This window comes from Carcharhinus amblyrhynchos, chromosome 11, assembly GCF_965287045.1.
Source record: "Carcharhinus amblyrhynchos chromosome 11, sCarAmb.v2.hapA, whole genome shotgun sequence".
NCBI lineage: Eukaryota > Metazoa > Chordata > Chondrichthyes > Carcharhiniformes > Carcharhinidae > Carcharhinus > Carcharhinus amblyrhynchos.
In genome coordinates, this window is record NC_137334.1 from 47,445,228 (window position 1) to 47,470,208 (window position 24,981).

A 24,981-nucleotide genomic window follows, 5' to 3' on the forward strand; every position below is an offset into this window, starting at 1 on the left:
CTCCTAGTGCAAAGGTATTTCAGAATTAGCTGCAAAATAGCTCCTGAAAATCACTGTAAATAAATTCTTAACGAATTAAGTCTCAAAGTGCATCATTACAAACAATTTGTGGAACATTGGCAAAATGAACAAACTGAACTACAGCGTGAAACAAAGATGGGCAGATGTTGCCTTTTGGATAACTATTTAACTTTGCTGTGATCTTGTAGGAGTTGCTATGGTAATGATCATGAGCATTGCTTCTATGATTTTCTCCTCAAACATTCATATTATATGAAAATGTTTACTTCAGCAGAACTTCTGAATTTTTTTCTCAGCAGTTATTGAGAGAAAACTATTTTGGAATGGAACAAGCCGGATTAGTACAGTACAGGTTTACAAAACGACAATCCATTATCGCAATATGATCTGAGGAATCAGGTATATGGAGAACACACGGGAATAAATGGCTTGGAGAATATGCTAATACTAAATTCCACAATGCTGCTGCTGAAATCCAACACAAATTCCACTTCATCAGCCTCGACTTCACAAAATACATAACGTTATGAAACAAGTAGGACTTCACAGCACAACTGGATGTGCGTGAACTGATTAAACATTCTCCATAGTTCACCATTAAACTCTCCTTAAAGTGCAAATTGGCTCCCAGACATCTTTTGAATATTCTTAGCTGGAACGGAGCTGCTGTCTGCTCTCAGTGAACTGTGGCAGCTGAGCTGCTCAACTGACTGCTATTCCAAAATAGAACAGGAGCCCTCGAGTTCACTGGATTAAATAGACCCCATCTGCTCCGCGGGGCCTCCACAACCACTTAGTGTATGCCTCTCGGTCAGTGTAAGCTCTGCAAACAATACCTTCTGAAAATGTTTATCTCTGTGTGGTGGCGAAAATAATCGTTCGAAAGGTATACTTAATTATTGCTGCCTATGTATGGATGCTGTGTTTTGAAGGTCGACCCATAACTGTGTGTCTTTGTGTATGTGCACTGCCTGCTTCGTGTCTATTTATAAACAACTGACTTCGTCTTTATGTCCGAACAATAGCTACAATTAAGCTCATGTGCTGAAGTTGTTACTTTTGGGAAAAATAAAATACACATGTAACATATGATTCAGAACATTCAGGAAACGAACGATGTTGCAATCTTAGTATCAATTAAACCAGCAATGGTCAGTGAAATTTGATATTAAGAAATATATTTAGTAACAAACATCAACAGTTATGGTAGATCCAAATTTTCACAAGTTCTTGGCACCAAAGCTCGCCGATACATAAAAGAGTTAATGACAGTGGATACCTGAAAAGATCGCAGAATTGAAAGCTTTCTGTAATGCTTGTTATTTCAATCATTCCCATTACCCAAATATATAAGAACTTGCGCATCTTCCAAAAAAACCCCACACGCACTTGCTGTGATAGTAAAACTATTGTAAGTGGTCACGTAATATTTGGTTAATAATTCATTTTGGCTATTGTGTTGAAAATTAACAACAGTACAGTTCCGAAATATAACTGACCCGCATTTTACTTAGCTGACGATTGAACTTTTGTGTTGATCAGAGTTTAGGAAGACATCACTGAGAACGGAGCAATTTTTCATTTTGGACTCCTAAAAGAATATTTTATGAAACTAAAGAAGTTCCAAAGAAGAGTGGTTTTGGACTCCAAACCTGAAATCTGTTTTTTTTTCCATAGATTCTGCTAGACCTGCTGAGATTTTTTTTCACAATTGCTCTGCCTGTTCTTTAGACGTAACATCTCTCTGTGAGGGCCTAATATGATTAACTGGGATGGGAGCAACACTGTCTAAGTATGATTGTTGATTTAACCTTGTTCCAGTCCAACTTTTCTTAACAATAAAACCAATATATTTAAGGATTCTCTTGAGAAGAGTGATCATAGCATGCTAAAATTTCAAATTCAGTTTGAGGGCGAGAACCTGGAGTCCCACACTAGCATTCTGGAATTAAACAAAGGAAATTACATACGCATTACAAGTTTGTCCGAGTAGATTGGGCAGGAAGATTGAGAGTTAGAACAATTGATGAACAGTGACAGATGTTCAAAGGACATATTCAAGTCCTCCCACCTAAAATATATTCCAGAGAGAAGAAAAGGCAACAAGAGGGGTGAAAGACTTCCGTGGCCAAGCAAGGAAATAATGGACAACATAAAGACAATAGCTCATACATGCCTTACTGCAAAGGCACCAGTGGCAGGCTCGAAGACTGGGAAGCTTTTTAAAGATCAACAAAGTCTCACTAAAAGTAATAAAAAGAGCAAAGGTAAATTATGAAAAAAAGCCAGCACAAATTACAAAATCAGACAGCAAAAGCTTCTATAGGTGTATAAAGAGGAAGAGAGTTGCCAAAGAGAATGTTAGTCTCTTGGAAGCTGGTAGTTAATAGTAGGAAATGCAGAAAAATAGCTAAGACACTAAATCAATGTTTTGTCTCAGTTTTTATGGTGGCGGACATGAGTAACATCCCAGTAATAAAAGAAAATGAAGAGGTTATATAAAGGTAGAAACTTAGAACTATCATCATCTCTAGGAAAAAAAGTACTGAGCAAACTATTGTGATTGAAGGCAAGCAAGTCCTCAGGGCCTGAGGGCCTACATACTCAGATCTTAAAGGAAGTGGCATTGGAGATAGTGGGTCCACTGGTTACAAAATATTCCAAAATTCCCTGTATGTGGAAATGGTCCCAGTGAGTAGAAAAGATATTAATATAATGTCCTTATTCAAAAAGGGAGGGAGGCAAACTATAAGAAACTACAAGCCAACTGGGAAATTGTTAGAATGCATTATTAAGGAAGTAATACCAGGAGATTTAGAAAGTCAAAATGCAATCCATCAGAGTCAGCATAGTCTTAGGAAGGGTAAATCAGGTTTGACTAATTTGCTTGAGTTCTTCAAAGATGTAAATAGCAAGGTGGATAATGGGGATCCTGTAGTCACCAGAATTCTACTGCATTGCCCACCATGGAATCGGCAAGGGGCAGACAACAGAATGTCTATTCACTTTGGGTGGCAATTTCCAGTCTCACTTGAGTGAGGCCATAAAATCCTGTCCAGTATATCTGGACTTCCAGAAGACATTTGATAAGGTGCCACACACAAAACTAATATGCAAGGTTAATTGACATGGGAATAGAGGTAATTTATTAGCTCGGATAGAGGATTGGCTAACCAACAGAAAGTTGAGGGTTGGTACAGATGGTATTTTTCTGGTTGGCAAAACATAACTAGTGGGGTGCCACAGGGTTTGGTCCTAGAACCCCAACTATTTACAATCTACATTAATGACTTGGATGCAGGGAAAGTGGGTACCATAGCCAAATTTGCAGTTGACGCTAAAATAGGTGACAGTAATGAAATAAGAATTTTACAAATGGATATGGATAGTTTAAATGAATGGGGCAAACTTTGTCTGATGGCGTTTAACATGGATAAGCATGAGGTCATCCATTTTGGTAGGAAAAATACAAAGGCCAATTGTTATCTAAATGGAGAGAATGTTCAGAGTGCTTCAATGCAGAGGGATCAGGGCATCATCATGCATGAATAGCAGAAAACTAGTATACAGGTACTAAGGAAGGCAAATGGAATCTTGGCATTTATTGTTAAAAGATTGGATATAAAAGTAGTGAAATGTTGTTTCTACTGTACAAAGCATTAGTGAGGCCGCACTTAGAATTTTGGTCCCCTTACATGAGGGGGATGTAGTTGCATTGTGGTTCAAAAGAGGTTAACTAGATTGATTTCAGAGATAAGAGCTTTGTCTTACGAAGAGAGACTGGACAGTTTAGGCTTATAATCCCTGGAGTATAGAAGAATGAGAGGAGATCTATTTGAGGTGTACAAGATGAAGAAGGGGATTCACAAAGTAAACATGGAGAGGCTGTTTCCTCCTGTAGGGCAATCTCGAATGAAAGGTCATAGTTTTCAGATATGAGTAGCAAACTTAAAACAGAGGTGAGGAGAAATTACTTTTCTCAAAGGGTCATGAGTCTGTGGAATTCACTTCCCAGAGCATGGTGGACGCAGGACATTGAGTAAATTTAAGGAAGAGGTGGACAGATTTTTAATCAGTAAGGGTTTCAAGGGCTGGGTAGGAAAGTGGAGTTGAGACTGAGATGAGATCAGCCATGATTGTATTAAATGGCAGAGCAGGCTTGAGGGGCTAAATTGTCTATCCCTGCTCCTAGTTCTTATGATTCTTATTTAAAAGCTTCATAAGCCTGACTCTAAGTTTTAAATTCTACTTCAATATGAATAATATATTTCTCAAATTTTGCAGTACTAACATCAGAAAATGGGATTTATACCACAGTGGATAGCATCCTTGCCTCTGAACCATTAGCTCTGGATTTGAGTCCAACCCCAGAACTTGATGCAACCTGTCTCTGGAGATTCGGGTGATAGGAATGGATAAGAGGATGTGAGAATGTGCTTTATGTGCCTCACATAACTGTAGGCACAGAAGAGATGAAAGATGGAACCTATAAGAAATCATTACGAAGATGCCTTTGAACATTTGCAGAGAACCTGCATTCTCCACCTGAGTGAACAATAAATTGCAAAAGTCAACAATCCTCTGCAAAAAGAAAATCCTCCTTACTGAATCACTACAGTGCAGAAGGAGGCCATTCAGCCCATTGAGTCTGTACAGACTTGCTGACAGAGTTTCTTATCCAGGCTCTCTCCCCCACCCTATTCCTGTCATTCCACAAATTTACCATGGCCAATAGACTTAACTGCACATCTTTGGACTGTGGGAAAAAACCAGAGCACCCAGAGGAAAGTTATGCAGAAAGGGGGAGAATGTGCAAACTCCACACAGTCACCCAAGGCCAGGATTGAACCTAGGTCCTTGGTATTGTGAGGCAGCAATGCTAACCACTATGACACTGTGCCACTCCTGACTGTTTTTTTGCATATGTAGCTTTATACATGACCACCCTACATTTAGCAAATGCAAGTAGTCTCTCTGCATGTCTACCCCCTTTATTCATAATATGGTGTGGGGAAAATATTTCCTCATCTTAACTTACTAGTATAATTCTGGATGTTGTCTATATTCTGGTGCAAGTTGGCACTGAATGTTTCACTATTGTGAGTAGAGCTCAAAAATATAGACCCTTCCCAAGTTATTACAGAGGGAATGGAGTCATAGATTTTTACAACAGAGGAAGTTGTCCTTTGGTCCATCATGCCTGTGCCAGTCATCAAGAACCTCTTTGTTCTAATCCCACTTTCTAGCACTTGGTCCATAGCCTTGTATGCTACATTGTTTCAAGTGCTCATCTAAATGCTTTTTAAATGTTGTGAGAGTTCCCACCTCCACCGTCCTTTCAGACAGTGGGTTCCAGATTCCCACCAACCTTGGGATGAAAAAGCTTTTTGTTAAATCCCTTCTAAATCTCTGGCCCCTTGTCTTAAATTTCTGCCCTCTGGTTTTTGGCTCTTCACTAAAGGGAAATATTTCTTCCTATCTACCCTAGCTATGTCCCTCATAATTTTCTTCACCTCAATCAGGTCCCAGGTCCCCCATCAGCCTTCTCTGCTCTATGGAAAACAACCCCAGCCTTTCTTTTTGAAACTGAAATGCTCCAGTCCAGACAACACATCCTTCCGAAAGTGTAGTGAACAGAGCTGCAGACAGATACTCTAGCTGAGGCCTAACAAATATTTAATACAGCTCCATCATAACCTCCCTGCTCTTATATCCCATGCCTCAGCTAAGTTAAATATCCCATATGCCTTCTTATCCACGTTATCTACCTGTCCTGTTGCTTTCAGGGATCTTTGGACATCCACCGCAAGGTGCCTCTGGTCCTCTGTACTTCCCAGTGTTCTACCATTCATTGTATATTCCCTTGCCTTGTTAGTTCTCCCAAAATGCATCACCTCACATTTTTCAGGGTTAAGTTCCATTTGACACTGTCGTCCCATCGGACCAGCCCATCTATACCACCCTGTAATCTAAGGCTTTCCTCCTCGCTATTTACCACACTATTAGTTTTTGTGTAACCTGTGAACTTAGTGATCACATCCCTTACATTCCCATCTAGATCATTAATGTACATTACAGACAGCAAGGACCCAGCATTGATCCCTATAGTAAACCACTTGACAGAAGTTTCCAGTCACAAAAACCTTCAACCTGCATCCTCTGCCCCCTGCCACTAAGTCACTTTGGATCCAATTTGCCAAATTGCCCTGAGTCCCATGGGCTCCTACCTTATTGATCAGTCTTCTATGTGGGAGCTTGTCAGAAGTCTTACAGCAGTCTATGTAGACTACAGTCTATGTAGCCGCACAAGAGGTTATTACAGAAGGTTAGGGGGCATGGAGTTGGGGGTAGGGTGTTAGCGTGGATGGGGGATTGGCTGTCAAATAGGAGGCAGAGAGTGGGGGTCAATGGGTGCTATTCGGATTGGCGGTTGGTGACTAGTGGAGTGCCCCAGGGATTGGTGCTGGGGCCTCAGCTATTTACCATTTGTATAGATGATCTGGAGGAGGGAACCGAGTGTATGGTGTCAAAATTTGCTGATGACACCAAGATTGGTGGAACGGCAAATTGTGCGGAGGGTGTGGAAAGTCTGCAGAAGGATCTAGATAGGTTGGGCGAATGGGCCAGGAACTGGCAAATGGAATTTAATGTTGGCAAGTGTGAAGTTGTCCACTTTGGTAGGAATAATGGTAGGAAGGACTATTACTTACATGGTGAAAAACTGCAGCATGCAATGGTGCAGAGGGACCTCGGGGTCCTTGTGCATGAGTCGCAAAAACCCAGCCAGCAGGTGGTCAGGAAGGCGAATGGGATGCTGGCCTTCATAGCGAGGGGGATTGAATATAAAAGTAGGGAGGTCTTGCTGCGGCTGTATAGGGCATTGGTGAGGCCGCAGGTGGAGTACTGTGTGCAGTTTTGGTCGCCGCACTTACACAAGGATATTTTGGCCTTGGAGGGAGTGCAGAGGAGGTTTACTAGGCTGATACCGGAGTTGAGGGGGTTGAACTATGAGGAGAGGCTGAATAAACTAGGCTTGTACTCGTTAGAATTTAGAAGAATGAGGGGAGATCTCATTGAGACATATAAGATGATGAATGGGATGGATAGGATAGAGGTGGAGAGGCTCTTCCTGCTCAGAAAGGACAGTAGGACTAGAGGGCACAGCCTCAAGATAAGGGGGGGGGTGCGGTTTAGAACGGGGTTGAGGAGGAACTTCTTCACTGAAAGGCTGGTGAATTTCTGGAATTCTCTGCCCGTTGAAGTGGTGGAGGCTACCTCGCTAAGTATACTTAAGACGTGGGTGGATAGGTTTTTGATAGGCAAGGGGATTAAGGGTTATGGGGAGAGGGCGGGAAAGTGGAACTGAGCCACGACAGATCAGCCATGATCTTATTGAATGGCGGGGCAGGCTCGAAGGGCTAGATGGCCTACTCCTGCTCCTATTTCTTATGTTCTTATGTTCTTACATCAACTGCACTGCTCTCACCTCCTTGAAAAATTCAATCAAATTTGTTAGATTTGATCTCCCCTGATAAAGCCATGCTAACTATCCTTGTGGAGATTAATTCTGTCCCTCAGAAGTTTTCCCAATAATTTCCTTATCATTGATGTTAAGTTCACTGGTCTGTAATTATCAGGTCTATCATTACTTACCTTCTTGAGTAATGATACCACATTAGCTGTCCTCTAGTAGCTTGCCTGTGACCAGAGAAGATTTGAAAATTAGCATCAGAGCCTGTGCAATTTCCTCACTTGCCTCACACAACAACATAGGATACATCACATTTGGGCTTGGGGATTTATCCACTTTTAAACCTGCCAAAACCACTAATACCTCTGCCTCAATGCTAATTTGTTCAATTATATCACAGTCCCCCTTCTTGCTTTCTACACCCATATCATTCTTCTCCATAATGAACACAGATGCAAAATACTCATTTAAACCTCACCGATGTCTTTTGACTCCAGACACACATTGCAGTTTGATCCCAAATGAGCTCTACCCTTTCTCTGGTTACCCTCTTGCCTTTAAAATACTGACAAAACACCTTTGCAATTGCCCTTATTTTGCCCACGTTCTTTTTTCATGTTCCCTCTTTGCTCTGTTAATTTTTTTCTCTACTTCTTGAGGGCATCCACTGTTTTGAGTCCCTTGTATCTGCCATATGCCTCCCATGTATTTGTGATCCAGTCCTGTATATCTGGGGTTTAGGGTTCTCTGGACTTTTTTGTCCCAGCCTTTAACTTTATGGGAACATGTTGGCTTTGTCTTCTATTTCCTTTTCAAATGATTCCATCTGCCCTGATGTGAATTTCCTTAAAGTAGCTGCTCCCAGTCCACTCTGGTCAGATCTTATCATATTAAAATCAGTCTTTCCCCAATTCAGAGATTTTATTTCTGGTGCATATTTGTCTTTTTCTATAAATGTCAGTAAGTTATGGTTACTATCACTGAAATACTACCCCCGCGCACCCCCCCCCCCCCCCCCCCCCCCCGCCCACCCCTGACACTTCTACCACCTGCCCAGCCTCACTCCCAATAATCAGATCAACACCACTCCTCACTTATTGGACTTTCTACATGCTGGCTCAAAAAGCTCTTCCGGATGCACTTTAAGAATTCCTCCCCCACTAAGCCACTCACACTTTGCCTATCCCAATTAATATTGGGGGAGCTGAAATCCCCTACTGTTATTACCCTATTCTCTGAGATTTACATAAAGAACAAAGTGAACAAAGAACAGCACAGCACAGGAACAGACCCTTTGGCCCACCAAGCCTGTGTCGACACACGACATCTTTCTAAATATCTTCTGCCTCTACACAATCCAATTCCCTCTATTCCCTACCTATTCATGTATCTGTCAAGATGTCTCTTAAATGTTGCTATTGTATCTGCTTCTACCACTTCCTTTGGCAGCACATTCCTGGTACTTACCAACCTCTACATAAAGAACTGTGGACATATCTGCTTTTCTATCTCTCCTGACTGTTTGGGGGCCCATAGTACACTCCTAGCAACCTGATTATCCCCTTTTTGTTTTTAAGTTTTACCCAAATGACCTGAATTGAAGAGCCTGCTAAGGTATCATCCCTCCACACTGCAGTAATTGAATCCTTGATCAATACTGTAACACTTCCTCTTTTATGCATCCCCTATTGAACTGGCAGTCCAGCCCTTCCCTCACCCATGACAGCAATAGTATTGTATTCCCATGTGTTAGTCGAAGTCCTCAGTTACCTGCCTTACCTGTAAGATTCTTTGTATTAAAATAAATGCCACGCAGCCATGCCATGTTCTCTTGTGCCTTATATCTTTTCCTCTGCCTTCCAGGCTGACTTAGTTTTTCTTCTATATAAATAAAAGCAAATGACTGCAGATGCTGGAATCTGAAACCAAAACAGAAAATGCTGGAAAATCTCAGAAAGCCTGGCAGTAAAGCTTTGACAAAGGATCATCTGGGCTCAAAACATCAGCTCTCTTCTCTCCTGCGGCAATTTTCCAGCATTTTCTCCCTATGCTTTTACTTCTATATTTGGCTGTGCATCACCTCCTACTGTACTGCCACTCCCTAACCTATCCACCTGTCAAATTTGTTTAAACGCACCCATATCAACAGAGCTAGCAAACCTTCCTGCAAAGACGTCATTAATAAAACTGCAGGATCTCTGACAGTGCTGTTCTGGATACCAATAGTCACCATCCTTGTTATGTATGATTCCAGCGACTTCATGTTTTTCCATTGATTATGCCACTTCCCCACCACATTGAATTTCGTTTGGGCTCTTTAATCCATTCTTAGTGAAATGCTGCTTTGATTTTTGAAGGCATCTGTAATTCATTTGTGTCCATGCCTGGATCAAAGCAATGACAATATCTGGAAACCAAACTGAGTAGCAGTGAGCTTGCTATTGATGAGTACATATCACATCATGGTAGTACGATGACTTAATCACATCACCTCGCAAATTAAACATGATCTGACTAGATATATTCACTTGAGACTGCTGAAGCTAATTATGAGAATGTCAGAAGTAAAAATAATTTTATTTTACAGATATGGCTGTGAAAGAATGTGAACAATATACTTACGAATTTAAGGATGCAAATCATTCAGCTGAATTTCTTGAAGCTTTTAAAGAATTCTACTGGAATGAATTATTCACTGACATTACTTTGGAATGTTTCTCAGGACGGCTATTTCACTGTCACAAGGTTGCTTTAGCAGCTTGCAGTTCTTATTTCAAAGTAATGTTCACAGCAGATATGAGAGAAAAAGCCACCAGGATTATTAAACTTCCTAATATTGATGACAACATTTTGGATGCTCTTGTAAGGTACGTATATACATCGGAGGTGTTCATAACAGAAAATAATGTCCAGAGCCTGTTAGAGACTGCAGACCTCCTACAATTTGTATCTGTTAAAAAGGCATGTGAAAACTTTCTGATCAGGCATCTAGATGTGGACAATTGTCTAGGAATGCATTCTTTTGGAGAATTCCATGTTTGTAAAGACTTGGAGAAAGAGTCTCGAAGGATGATCCTCTCTAGGTTTGAAGATGTTTCAAAACAAGATGAATTTTTAGACATCAGCAAAGACAAACTCCTCTTCATTCTGTCCAAGGACAACCTTAATGCGTGGAAAGAAGACATACTTCTAGAAGCCATTATTAGATGGATTGCATATGATGTGAAGAACAGAATTGATGGTCTGGAGGAATTATTAAAGTATATTCAAGTTGATCTGGATGAATTGTACCTCAGAACTGCACTCGAGTTGAACGGGCAGTACCTTCTCTCAAGTGATATTAAGATGCATTCTTTAAAATACCATGTTCTAAAACCAAAAAGTGATAATATGACTTCACAGCCTTGCAAAAGATCAACATATGCTATGTATATAGTTGGTGGGTATTACTGGCATCCGCTTTCCGAGGTCCACATTTGGAATCCATTGACTGATTTATGGACACAGGGTTCATTAATGCCTGATCACAAAAGAGAAAGTTACAGTGTTGCTGTTTTGGGACCAAATATTTACGTAACAGGTGGTTACAGTTCAGATAATCTGGAGGCCTTGGACACAATGTGGATTTATAATTCTGAAATGGATAACTGGATAGAAGGGAGCCCCATGTTAAATGCTCGCTATTATCACTGCTCAGTGGTGATGCATGGTTGCATCTATGTAATGGGCGGTTACAGAAGTGGAGCGCCAACAAGAGATGCTGAATATTATGACCCTTTGAAAAAGGATTGGATTTCTATTGTAAGCATGCTAAAGGGTATGTAACAAATTTCACTGCCAGTAGACGTAAGCCCTTGAATTATTTCTGACTGAAATTTTAAAATAATCTGAAATGATAGCCACAATCTTAACCAAACCCACCATGTGAAAATGGGGATTTATTGACTGGGGGTCCATTTTATAAATTAACCTGATGTTATTCTCTACTGAAGTCAATGGACGATAAAATCTGGCTCAATCTATCTTTAAACATGATGCTTGAATTTGAATAAGTGATTAGTATAAGTGATAAAGGAAGAATTTTCCAAGTCAATTGGAGACAGAATTCTGTGCATGCAAAGTGATAAAGTCAATGATATTGAGGTTGAGTCAATATCCTGAAGTCATTTGCCCTCTTTTGGCTTTCACCAGGGTGGTTTCCAAGTCCAGCGTTCCTTTATTCTGGAAGAAAACAATTAAGCCAATTAAAAAGGCAATTAAGAGCCTTCTTGAGAAACATTACAAAGTAACGCTTTCCAGAAACACACTGGTTCCATGTTTTGTCTGCACCTCACCCCAGGTGAGTGCACAGCTGGCAAAGATTCTTCAGTAAAACTGACAAGCTGGGAGGGCTTTGATCAGATACACTGAAGAGCTTCAGCCATGGCCAGGTAAAAGACTGTTGTTCAAAAACTGCTCTCAGAGACTGCTATCACTGCTTAATAGGTGACTGCTAACTTCTCAGAAGGTACTTCATCTATCTAGTACTTCACTTGTTTTCAGCTGCACTTTCCTGATGTCAGCCTTCAACATACTGCAGGAACAATTAATGCAGTTCCAGCTTCCACTTCTGAGAGGCAAGAGCAGTGCCACATCAGTGTAAACAGCTCCACCAGCAGCTTCTTCCCTTCATTGCATGTCCCTCCACGGGGCAGAAGGGATGGATACCAAAGATCAGGTGGAAGATGACTAAAAACAGAGGATCTGATTTCTCAACATGTTTGAGATCAGGGAAAAGGCCTCAGCAAAAGCCTCCCCTCAGGAAATCAGGTTCCTGAGCTAAATATGATCCCACTATTCTGGCAGGGACCACAAGATTCTGCCCATTCTCTCTATTTATGTTTAGAATATTCTGATACATATATTTCAGTTTAAAAGCAATTACATTGGTGGATAATGTATATCCATTTAAACACAATGTTGGAGTTACTATTTTCTCAGCAAGGTTTTAGTTCTTTTACTGTACTGTTACTAATAGAAATCTCATGGATAGGGGTTGGAAATGCAACAGCTTGTGTCCTCCGGGATGTTGTCTATGTGACTGGAGGTCACCATGGTTACCGAGGAAGCTCCACTTATGATAAAATACAAAGCTATAGATCGGACCTGAATGAATGGACAGTGATAACCATTACTCCACACCCAGGTACGTTACAAAATTTTTAATAAATTATAATTAATAAAACTTTTTATTCCTTTTCAATTTTGGATCAGCTACACACAATGGCCTGGATTTGTCCACGTTTTCTATGTATTTTTGCACAGGAACTAGTGGACATCTATGTTGAAGACATGCAGTGGCATATTTTTTCAGTCAATTAAACTAAAGAGGCACACAGAGTTTAAATGAGAAGTGAAATTTGGGTAGAATTTCACAGATCCCCGCCGATGGGTTTGCAGGTGGGGGCACTGTAAGGTTCCCCCAATTTGCTTCTCACCACCTACCCACCCAGAAGGAAATGAATATTAAAAATGGGAAACTAAGAATACTGGTCTGAACTGGTCTTGTATATTTTAAAATGGAACACCAGTAAAACATGGAAATAAGAATATTGGTCCAAACTGTTTTTTTCCTTTCTGGGGGCCCATCCTTGACCTGCCTGATATTTTATGTGTGCAGGCAAGCCCCCGCCTCCCCCCACCCCAAGTGAAACCCTTAAGTGGCCAACTTTGAGGCCATTGGGAAGTACTCTGTCTGCCCTCCCACAGCCTTTCCAACTTAAAAGGCCCCTAAAAACCTAAAGATGGATGTGTTTGTGGATGCCTTACCCAACTCCTCCATACACACAGGAAATGGTTTGGGAGTGGGCAGGAAGGTGGTGAGTTACCCAAGGACCATATTTTATGTTCTGCCCAATCCACCCCCATACTGAAAACGTGCTGTTAGGGATTCATAACGTTCAGCTCGAGAACTTAGATGTGCTGCTTTTTTTCCCCCTAGAGTATGGGCTGTGCTCCGTGCCTTTACATAACAAGATCTACCTTGTTGGTGGCCAAACAACTATCACCGATTGTTACGATGTAGAAAAGAACGAATGGAAACAGATAGCCCAAATGAATGAAAGACGGATGGAATGTGCTGCTTTGGTGATGAATGGATGCATTTACGTTACAGGTGGATATTCTTATTCAAAGGGAATTTACCTGCAGAGTGTTGAGAAATATGACCCTGACCAAGATTCTTGGGAAATAATTGGGAATCTGCCTAGTGCCATGCGTTCACATGGCTGTGTAAGTGTTTATAATGTATAAGTGTAATTACATTGTTGTATTTAAAATCTGAAGTGATGCAGACCAATGGATAAACTAGAGAATGTGTGGTGGTAAGTTACGACCGTTGTTTCATCCTTGGAAATAACCATGACCCACACGTTCTGTAGGCAAAAAGCAAATCAAGGGATATGGGTATAGAGGGGAAAGTGGAATTGATGAAGAAGTTTAGCTGTGCTCCCACTGAATGGTGCAGTGAGCCTGATGAACCATATGGCCTATTTCTGTTCTTAAATTTTATGTAATTAAAATGATGAACAAAAGCCTGAAATTCACTATAAGACAGAATATAAATTCAGTGGGAAACTACATGATATGAGGGTGGTGTGTTATCTTTGGGAAATAGTGTTAACAGGGAATTCATTATGGGCTGTGTGCCTGCAGTTTTCTTAAAAATACCTCCTGTGGACACTGCCCAAAGTGTCAAATTGTGGAATCACCTCTCTGAGGCTTATTCCATAAGTGAGGAAGTTCGGAAAATTTGTAAGTAATGATGTCTCCAATGTAGCACATTCAGCATTGATCCTTAATTGCACTGCTTCCTTTTTTTTTGCTTACATCACATAACTTGAGATTATATTAATTGTTGAAACTTTTCAGAGGCCATTGCATGTTTGTGAAAAATGGAGAGAAAATCGCATAGTAATAATGTCAATGAATTAGTAATCCAGAGACCCAGGCTAATGCTCCAGGAATACAAATTCAAATCCCATCACAGCAGCTGGAGGAATTTGAATTTGATTCATAAAACCTGGAATTGAAAGCTGGTCTCAGTAATTGTTCCTCTAAGCTGTAGAGTTCTGCAGTATCTCTCCATTTAAATGATATATTGCTCTTCTATTCTTCTTGCCAAAGTCGACAAGTTCACACTTTTCCACATTATACTCATTGGCCAGATCTTTGCCACTCACCTAATCCAAATGTAGATTTATGTTCTCCTGACAATTTATTTTCCTACCTATCAGTGTCATCAGCAAAGCTAGCTACCATACATTCAGTCCCTTCATCTAAGTCATTGGTAGATTGTAAATATTTGAGGCCACAACACTGATCTGAGATATTCCACTAGTTACAGTTTGCCAACCTGAAAATTACTCCTTTATTGCTGCTCTCTACTTCATGTTGGCTAATAATCATCTATCCATACTAATATGTTACCCCCTACACCGTGTGCTCTTATTCTGAGAGTAACCTTTGATGTGGAACCTTATCAAATGACTTTTGGAAATCCAAGTACACCACATCTACAGGTTAGCCTTTATCTACCTTATTACTTCCTCAAAAGAACTCTAATGAATTAGTCAAGTATGATTTCCTTTTCACAAAACCATGTTGAATCTGTCTGAATTTATTATTTTTTTTTAATGTCCTGCTATTGCCTCCTTAATAATGGATTCCAGCATTTTCCCTCCGACAAATGTTTGGCTAACTGGCTTGTAGTTTCCTGCTTTGTATCTCCCTCTTTATTTGAATAGAATGCTTTGTGATTTTCCAATTTACTTGGACTTCTCCAGAATATTGGAAATTTTGGTAGATCACAACTATCTCTGCAGCCCCTTCTTTGAAGACCCGAGGGTGAAAACTAGGGGACTTGTTAGCCTTTAATTCTGATAGTTTAAGAATTTTCCAAGCAACTTTTCTCTAGTGGTTGTGATTGTTTTAATTTACTCCCTCATTTTTACCTCTTGATTTTCAACTATTCTTGGGATTCTGTGTCCTCAACAGTGAAGACAGGCACAAAATACCTGTTTAAAGCTTTCACCGTTTCCTTTTTCCCCCAAATATTAATTCCTCTGACTTACTCCCTAGAGAACTCATGCTCAAGTTATTCTTTTCCTTTTTAAATGCTTGTAGCAGCTCTTCCTATTTGTTTTTAGCTAGTTTTTTCTCATTCTCTGATTCTTACATATGTTAGTCATTTTTTGCTGATTTCTAAACATGGTCCAATCTTCTAACCTACTATGAACCTTCACAGTATTTTGTGCCTTTTCGTTTAATACAATGCTCTCATTAATATCCTTAATTAGCCATGGATAGTGCAACCTTTTCATAGAGTCTTTCTTTCTTAATGAAATATACCTTTGCTGAGAGTTATGAAATATCTCCTCAAATGTTTGCCACTGTTCCTTTACTGCTCTGTCATTTAAGCTATTTTCCAGTTCACGTTCGTAACTTCTGTCTTCCTACTCTTGTAATTGCCTTAATTTAAGTTTAAAACAGTCTTAGGCCTACACCTCTCATCCTCAAACTGAATGTAAAATTCTACCATGTTATGACCACTGTTGCACAGAGGCTCCTTTACTGTGAGGTGATTAGCTAATCCTGTTTCATTATAGCTTATGAAATCTAAAATAGCCTGCTTCTGGTTAGCACTAGAACTTCTGTTCTAATAAATTGTCCTGAATACACTCTATTAACCAAACAGACCTTTTAAACCTTTATACTCTGTCCTATTGTGTTGCTACTGTTAGGAGCCTATAAACTTCTCCCACAAGTGATTTCTTACCTTTGTTATTTCTTGTACCTACCCAAACTCTTCTATATCTTGATCTTAGGAACTAAGGTTATCTCTCACAACTGCACGAATGTCATCCTTGATTACGAGTTATCCCTCCACCTTTTCCTAACTTCTTGTCCTTCTGAAATGTCAAATGTCTTTGAATATTTAGGTCCCAGCCTTGGTCACCTTGCAGTCATGTCTCTGAAATGACTATCAGGTCATGCATTCTACTTCTAGTTATGCTATCATTTCATCCATTTTGTTACAAATGCTGTGTGCATTCATAAAAAGCGTCTTTAATTCTGTCCTTTTACCAGTCTTGCAAGCGCTAGCCTTAGTTGTTGGTACAATCTTAAACTTATATGCTTTGCCCCTTCCTGCCACACTCCAATTATCATTACCCCTAGAACTACCCTGCCCTGTTGTCTAGTCCATTCTCTTTACTTTTCCACATCTCCCCTCATGTGATCATTTCCCCACACTATTTAGTTTAAAGCTGTCTTTATGGCCTTAGTTATATGACTCAACAGAATACTAGTCCCATCATGAATCAGGTCGCAAATGGTACAGTTCCCATTTTCCCCAGTTCTGCTGCCAGTAACCCATGAATTAAATCTTTAATCCTATTTATCCTATGCAAATTTGTTCATTATTCAGGTAGTAATCCAGAAATTATTACCTTCATGGTTCTGCTTTTTAGTTTAGCCCTAAATTGCTCATTATTCCTAATCAGAACCCCTTTCCTTGTCATATCCATGTTATTGCTTCCTACTTGGACCATGATAACTGGATCTTTCCTCTCCAATACAAGTTTCTTTCCAAATTGAGTAATGTCAGCAATGGGCAGGCAACACAGCTCTCAGCTGCAGAGTCTGACCCCTGCACCACAATTCCACAATTTATTTTCCCCACTTGAATGGCTCCCTGCACTACAGTGCCATTATCAGTTTTGGTTCAACTCAGAAACTTCAAAGTATTTTGTACAGCCCATCTAGATCATAAGTTTTGCCTCTTGGATTTTGTTAGAATAAGCGTGAGATATTTCACTTCAGGTATGATTCAATGACTTATTAGGGAGTTTTTAAGAAAATTAATAAGACCTTTTATCAATTACAAACAACAAACAGAAGAACTGCTATCATGTATAACCCTTAACAAAATACCTAATGTGTTCTAATCAAACCAATCCCATCGTCAAAAGACTTTTTTCACAGGTTTAACACAGTGAAGACTAATGCTCACGTGATACTGGACTTGTGACTTCTGGATGAAGTATGCAATTTTCTGGATAAACTCAGAACAGTTTGAAATCAGAACAGCTTCCCAGACCAGGGAGACTCCCTATTCAAGCCACCAATAGCAGATTTCCACTCCAGGAATGCTTTCAGCTAAACAGCAGAATTTCCCAAAACTGGGAGAGCGAAAGAAAAAAAATTTGGTCTGATATCCACTCCCTTTTAAACTAAAACACTGCTGCCAGCCAAAAACAGAAAAAATCTTGAGTCCCCATGGAAGAAAAAAAATCTGACCAGAACCCATGACCTTCCTCTTAACAATGCAGGGCCATAAAACCAATCCCAGAGTAAACACAGACAACACCTATTTAAGCTATTGAAGTAGTAATAAAAGGACAGTCAAGCCAGTAACAAATGACATCAGCTGAGGTTGTAAGAACTGTAGGGATCATGATTTTTAAAAAATCTTTCTTAAAGGTACACTAACATCACACGGCTCACTCATCCATCCTGCAGCTCCCTCTCTCATGCATCCAAGCTGCAAAAATCTTGAAACTACTGGAGAATTGGAGGGGCTGAGGCTCTTCTACTTCTACCTTCCGGGTCACCATACCTGCCTCACTCTCAATCACACCCTCCTGTCTCCAACATGGAACAAATCAGAAGGCCGTAGCCTACAGAGTGTGACTGTCTTCTAGAACCAAGTGTCTAGATAACTTCCCCTTCCAGATTGCATTGCAATGTCTGAAGCCAGGCCACCAGATCATCAACAGTGACCCAAAGTTCCTCAAGCTGCTAAAACTTATTGCAGATATGATTACTGTGGATCACACAGGTATCCACTAGCATCCACATACTCCAGCTGCAAAGCATCAACTTCCTGCCATCTTTTTTGTTTAATTTAACTAATTAAGTTTAGAAATAACACTCAATTATTATTTGTCGTTTTATATCACGTGGTTTAACTGGCTAAGCTGAAAATTTGCAACAATATTTTATCTTCCCAAAACAACTGCTTCCCCTTGAGAGAAAAAAATCTAAAACTTCCTAACTGCTCACCTAATTAATGCTTCCAGGCTTCAACTCATATCTTGCTGCTGGTCTCTGGCTCCCTCTCTTGGTACGGAGATGCCAGTGTTGGATTTGAGTAAACACAGTAAGAAGTCTCACAAAATCAGGTTGAAGTCCAACAGGTTTATTTGGTAGCAAAAGCCACTAGTTTTTGGAGCGCTGCCCCTTCATCAAGTGAGCTCTGAAAGTAGTGGCTTTTGCTACCAAATAAACCTGTTGGACTTTAACCTGGAGTTGTGAGACTTCTTACTGTGTGTCCCTCTCTTGGCCCACTCTCCTTATGTAAAAGGTCAGAACAACATCTTCTCCCTCACTCACCAAATTCCCAGACTCACAACTTTTGCCTGGCTCACTTGTGAGCTGCTTTCATGTTTTTACATGTTGTTTTTTGCTATACCAAAGCTTCATGGTTTAATTGATCATTTCCCTACCTATGGTGGAGATCACAGGGCTATGAGTTGAATCTGCCTTCGGGCAGAGAGCACAAGAACAATAAGAAGAATTGTCATAAATTGCTAATTACAAGCTCCTACAAGTTACCATAAATTGACCTTTTTCTACTCGAGCAAAAGTTATATATTTTTCTCAAGGTTTTGCTTTGGTAACAGAATTTTTACACTTAATCATTGCACATGGGAAACTTAACAAAGGATCCTGTTACAATGTTCCCCCCTGTAACAGGGCTAAAGTAAAAGTCTAACAGATCATTTGCAAATACATGCAGCATTCATGATTGGTTCAGTTCGTATTTGATTGATAACTTTTCATTCAATTTGATTAGTCAGTTATCCAAAAGAAAACAAAACACTTTGCTACATGACATAGCTGCATTTAAGGAACATTTAACAACATTTGGGAGAAAAGAGTAGAACTGGTAAGTTTGGAGTTTTGGGCAGGGAGGGTTTTGGATGGTCAGGGAGTGAGACAGAGTGTTGGGTTTAAGACTGAGGTATTTAGATCAATTGTAGTAGACAAAGCGTAGTCCCCAAAGATCAAAAACTTCACTCTTTCCTTCTTTTGAAGAATGTGAATAAAAAATAGGTCTGCCCATGGCAAATGTTTTATGGCATAGGCAGGAACAGTTCAAAAATCTCAGAAAAGCAAAAAGGAGACAGTTTGAATGTTCCAAAAGGCAAAAGAAATATTCGGCTGGATTTTACATGGCCCTGGTGGATGTGTTCCTGGTTGGGGGACGGTCACACGAAATAGGGTGGGTGCCCTTTTTCTATCCATTCCAGAGCTCATCCCATATTGTGGGGCGTGAACAGGCACCAAAATCGGCAGGCTGCCCAACATATTCAAATGGATAATCAAAGGTCAGTTAGACTTGTTACCAAGCCAATCAACCTTGATAATCTGCTGCCTATGCCATAAAACATTTGCCATGGGCAGGCATATTTTTTAATCCACATTCTTCAAAAGACGGAAAGGGTGAGGTTTTTGATCTTTGGGGACCATGCTTTGTCTACTACAATTGACCACACTGCTTCCTAAATACCTCAGCCTTAAACCCAACACTGTCTCACTCCCTGACCATCCAAAACCCTCCCTGCTCAAGACTCCAAACTTACCAGTTCTACTCTTTTCTCCCAAATGTTTTTAAATTTTCCTTAAATGCAGCTATGCCATGTAGCAAAATGTTCCACATTCAAACAATTGGCATGAATAGTTCCTCATGAACATCTCATTGGATTTATTGGTGACATTTCAGCCTTTTTTCTCCAGAGTATATGTAGCTGTCTACATATTTCATTTTCCACAGCAGATTTTCTCAGGTATCAAAAGTTGCCAGGCTATGCCATTTGTTCATGTTGTGAGCTGTTTTATACTTAGGTCCACGTTGACTCAAGTATGTCAAAATTAATTTAGGTGAGATTCAATCCACTCCCCGCCAATATAGTTGAAATTCTATCCAATGAGGAGGCAAAACTACTGTTTGGGCAATAAAATAATCTGATATAAAAATAAAATGTATGGTTTGGAAAAATATGTTGTAATTATATAGTTAAGAAGTAGTGTACCTCGACTTTATTTACAACATATTGAAAGGCACTTGATATAACATTTTTACATCTAACTTGCAGAATTTACACTATTGAAGCAACACAATAAGACTTTTGTTAACATACTGAAAATTGTGATGTGTGATTGTGTAACACACTTAATAAAAGTAGCAAACAAAAATTTCTGTCCATCCATATCGTTAAATTTCAATTTACAGCGTTTATATGACACAGAAACAGGCTACCTGGCCCATTGCATCCATGCCAGCATTTATGCTCCACTTAGGCATCATCCTGGCCTATCTTGTTTAAATCTATCAGTGTAATGCATTATTTTTTTTCTCCCTTATCTGCTTGTCTAGCCTCCACTTAAAAGCACCTATACTATTCATTTCAACCAATTCCTGTGGTAGTGAGTGCCACATTTTCACCATTCTTTGGTTGAATAAGTTTCTTCTGACTTACTTATTGGATTTCTTGGTGACTATCTTATGTTGATGGCCTCTCGTTATACTCTTCCCTACCAGTGAAAACATTTTCTCTGCATCCATTCTATCAACATCTTTCATAAGAAATCTAAAGAATCTGTTAGGTTACCTCAGGCTGCTATTTACAAAAAAAAACAAAACCTTTTTATTCTTTGTTTATATGTAACCTCATATTTCTGGTATTATCCTTGTAAATCTTCACTGCACCCTTCTAGTGCCTCTACCCTTTTTATAAAATGACAGCTAGAATTGCATACTTTACTCTAAGTCTCATTCAACCAAGGTTTGGTAACTTTCCTACAACTCTATCTCTCTAGAAATAAACATTGGTTTGCATTGACTGGTCTTATTAACCTGTAGCACAACTTAGTGATTGGTATACTTGTACTCCAAGATCCACTTGTTCCTCTATCTCACATAGACCCCGCATTGCCTACCAAGTAATATTAATCAACCTCTCTATTCTTTCAACAAAAGTATGCTCTCTCAGATTTATGTTAAACTTCATTGGCTACTTATTTGCCCATTATGCAAGTTTTTTTTATAATGCCTTCCTTTCATTTGTCCTCTTCAGAACCACCTCCATCTATTAGTTTGGTGTCAACTCTAAATTTAGAAATTATGGCCATGATTGCCTGGCCTCACCATGGCAGGTTTCCCCTATGGCAGATGTGGCAGACTTTCAAATCCCTGATGACTTCAGCGGACTGGAAGATCCCACCAGTGGGTTGGGGCTGGAAAATCCAACCCTATGTTTCTGATCCCGAAATCCAAATCATTGATGTTAATTGTAAACATCATAGCACTGATCTTTGTGGAATACCACTTCCCACCTTGCACCACTATAAACATCAATGCTCTACTCCCATTCTCTGCTTTCTGTTTTGAAGACAGCTAGGATTCCACACTGTCATTTGTCCCTTGACTCTGCATTCTCTGATTTTATTTATTGATCTATTAAAGAGCACCTTATTAAAAGGATTTTGAAAATCAATATATTCTTCTATTCTCTCCTTTAATAGGAATTACATTTTTGCTATCACCCATCCTAAGATGACTGGTCTATAACTCCATGGACATGTTCTATTGCAGTTCTTAAATATAGCTATTACGTCAGCTACCACCAGTCCTCTGGCACTACACCGTTTTCTAATTAGTTGCTACATGTGTTGTAATGCCTCAGCTACCTGTTCCCTTAATCCCTTTAAAATGTGTGGATGCAATTCAGCTGGCCAAGGATTTTACCCTCTTTGACTTCAATTAGTTTGTTTAATAAATCCCTTTTTTCCGTTTTAAATACATTTATCTTATTACTCATCTAATCACCCAATGTCATATCCACCTGTTCCATCTTCCTGGTAAATACCGAAGTCAAATTGTTATTTAATATTTCTGCTATCTCTCTACCTGTGGTATTATCCTATCTGCCCCTTAATGGCTCTATTCCCATCCCAGCCTTCCATGTTTTAATTGCTGTATTTGTAAAATATTTTACTATTTTGTTTTCCTTGATGATTTCATAGTTTCTATTAGCATTCCAAATGATTTTTTTCTCTTACCTCTCTCCTAATCGCTTTGTGTTCTATCTTGTTATGCACTTTTTTCCTGTTTATGTACTTAATGCTTCTTTCCTTAGACTCAATGTTCCCAAATGTCTTTATTCATCCATGAAATCTCATGTGTTGTTTGTGCTTTCTTTAAGTGAAATATAGAATATTTTTCCTATACCCCATTGAACAGTTATGTTTCCAGCAGTTTTTCTACATTGTTGTATACCAATATGTTGCCCACTCTTTCTTCCATGTTCTATTCTCAGTCTTTCAAATTCAGAGTTACTCCAATATATTAATCTGTTTTTTTGTTATACTTATGTCCTTCTCTATTATAATTTTAAAACATATTACATTATGGTCACTATTACCTATGTCTTCTCCTACATTTACTTTTCTTATTGTTCTAGTTCATTCCCCAAAACTCGATTCAATAGCAATTCTTCCATTTTTGGGCTGTTTCCACATTGTAGGAACCCCATTATCCCATTTGCCATGAAGAAACTCTTGTCTACAATTAATATTGTGGCAGTTGAAATCCCTCATGATTATTATTGTGTTTTTACTCAATTCCCTAATTTTTCTGCATATTACTCCAACTTTTTTTCATTATTAGATCATCCATTGACTATACTTCTTAGTGTGAATGATCTATTACCATATTTTATCTCTATAGTATATGGATGTCAATTTAATCTTGCAGATACCTGCATCCCTTTTTTCTACTGCTATCTTTCAATCCATAATATGTACAGCTACTCTGTCTCCCCTTCCCCTTTTCTACCTTTTCAAAATGAATTAAACTGAATTATGTCATGAGGACACCTCACAAGAATCATTCACTATCCAGTGTGTGTGCTGGTAATACAATATTTGAGCATTGCTGAGAATCTACAAAATCTGGCAATACATTACTAAAAGAATAAAATTTGTTTCAACTACCGGTTGGAGATCTGGAAGAACCATTTGTATGAATTAAAGAGCGTAAGATAGATATGGGTATTTACTAACATCAGTACACATACATTATATTTTTCTCTCCTTGAGGACAGATGATGGAATGCAAATGGAAAGGAATCATTTTCTTTCAGCAACAATTAATTACTTCTCAGGATTCTAACTTGAGTGTTTCTTTTTGAAAACCATATTATAATTTACACAGTGCAAGGAATTATCTTGTATTTTCAAAGACCAGGTGAAGCTAGCACATGGAAAACCTGGAAAAGTATGGCACACACATTTGGAAAATGCAAAACATCTGATTGTGAGATATAAAAATTGTGAATAATAGCAGGAGAAGCTGGTGTAGAATTATACAAATGCTGGGAGGCACACTTAAATGCAGGAAAATTGTAAATATAGGCAGTGAAATTGAGAGGTGCAGGACATGAAAAAGAATAAAATAAACTATATGTGTGCAGTAAGTAGAACTCTATGTGCACTGTGGGTTGGTTATATGTGTGTTGTTTAATAATGTGTGATATAAATGCATGTAAACAAGGAAATACTTAGCCCATGAAAATATTTTAAAATCGCTGATCTGGAGAATAAATATCAATGCAGATTTGTTTGGCTAAATGTTTTTTGTAATGTGTTTCTAAATGTTTCTGTGTTGTAATGTTGTAAATGCTGTGAATCACAATGGGACATTTTTGGCTGGGGGCTGTTCAACTTCTTGTTCCACTTCAGTCCCACATTCCTGATATTTGACGAAGGGGCTGGCAAGCCAGAGGACTGCCTCATGGATCTGCCCAAGTCTAATCCATGGGTACAGTCTCCCTGCCTCTCTCCCTCATTTTCATCCATGCCCATTTGGTCCTTGATAATGTGTATGTATTGTCTGTTGGTATGCTGGAGGGCTCCCACAATTAATGCATACTGCAGAGATAAGAGCTTTTAGTGAACTCAGGTAACAATATCATTTAAGTCTATAAATTTTCTGTTTTTTTTATCCTGAGTAGAAATTGTCTAAGCTTAATTTCAGTAGGAACAAATGCAAGTCTTACGATGATTGTGTCAAATGCAAAGGGTAACCAATGACTCAGGATTCAGGGCATGGCCTGATGATGGTTCTGCAATAGTAGAAAACTATGTGGCTAGGTATCTAAATAACAACCATATTATGAAGTTCCAATAGGACTGTCCTTTAATCTTGTTTAACAAAGCTATTTGCTAAAATGTTATGTTAACCAGTGTGTTAAAGTGAAATAGCAGATGTTTTATAAACATGATGAATTATTCCATGGTAACATAATTCTGATAAGGGCCTATGAGTAGCTGCAACGATAACAACTGCTAACAGACAGAAAGTAACAATGGGGATATTCAAAGCA

General features: G+C 39.2%; 1 protein-coding gene across 1 annotated transcript; it reads left to right on the top strand.

Moving 5' to 3' along the window:
* The first annotated feature begins 663 nt into the window (after positions 1-663).
* On the top strand, positions 664-18,700 carry klhl23 (kelch-like family member 23). The gene is made up of 4 exons (XM_080199019.1): positions 664-907; positions 10,080-11,309; positions 12,525-12,677; positions 13,473-18,700. The coding sequence occupies exons 2-4, from the start codon at positions 10,082-10,084 to the stop codon at positions 13,781-13,783; spliced, it is 1,692 nt and encodes a 563-aa protein (XP_080055145.1). The 5' UTR covers positions 664-907; positions 10,080-10,081; the 3' UTR covers positions 13,784-18,700.
* Positions 18,701-24,981: the final 6,281 nt, after the last annotated feature.

Excerpts from the sequence above, each read along its gene's own strand:
- klhl23 (XM_080199019.1), top strand. The coding sequence starts at position 10,082 with ATGGCTGTGAAAGAATGTGAACAATATACTTACGAATTTAAGGATGCA. Across the intron at positions 11,310-12,524 it reads TATTGTAAGCATGCTAAAGG|GGGTTGGAAATGCAACAGCT; the intron begins GTATGTAACAAA and ends TCTCATGGATAG. Across the intron at positions 12,678-13,472 it reads AACCATTACTCCACACCCAG|AGTATGGGCTGTGCTCCGTG; the intron begins GTACGTTACAAA and ends TTTTCCCCCTAG.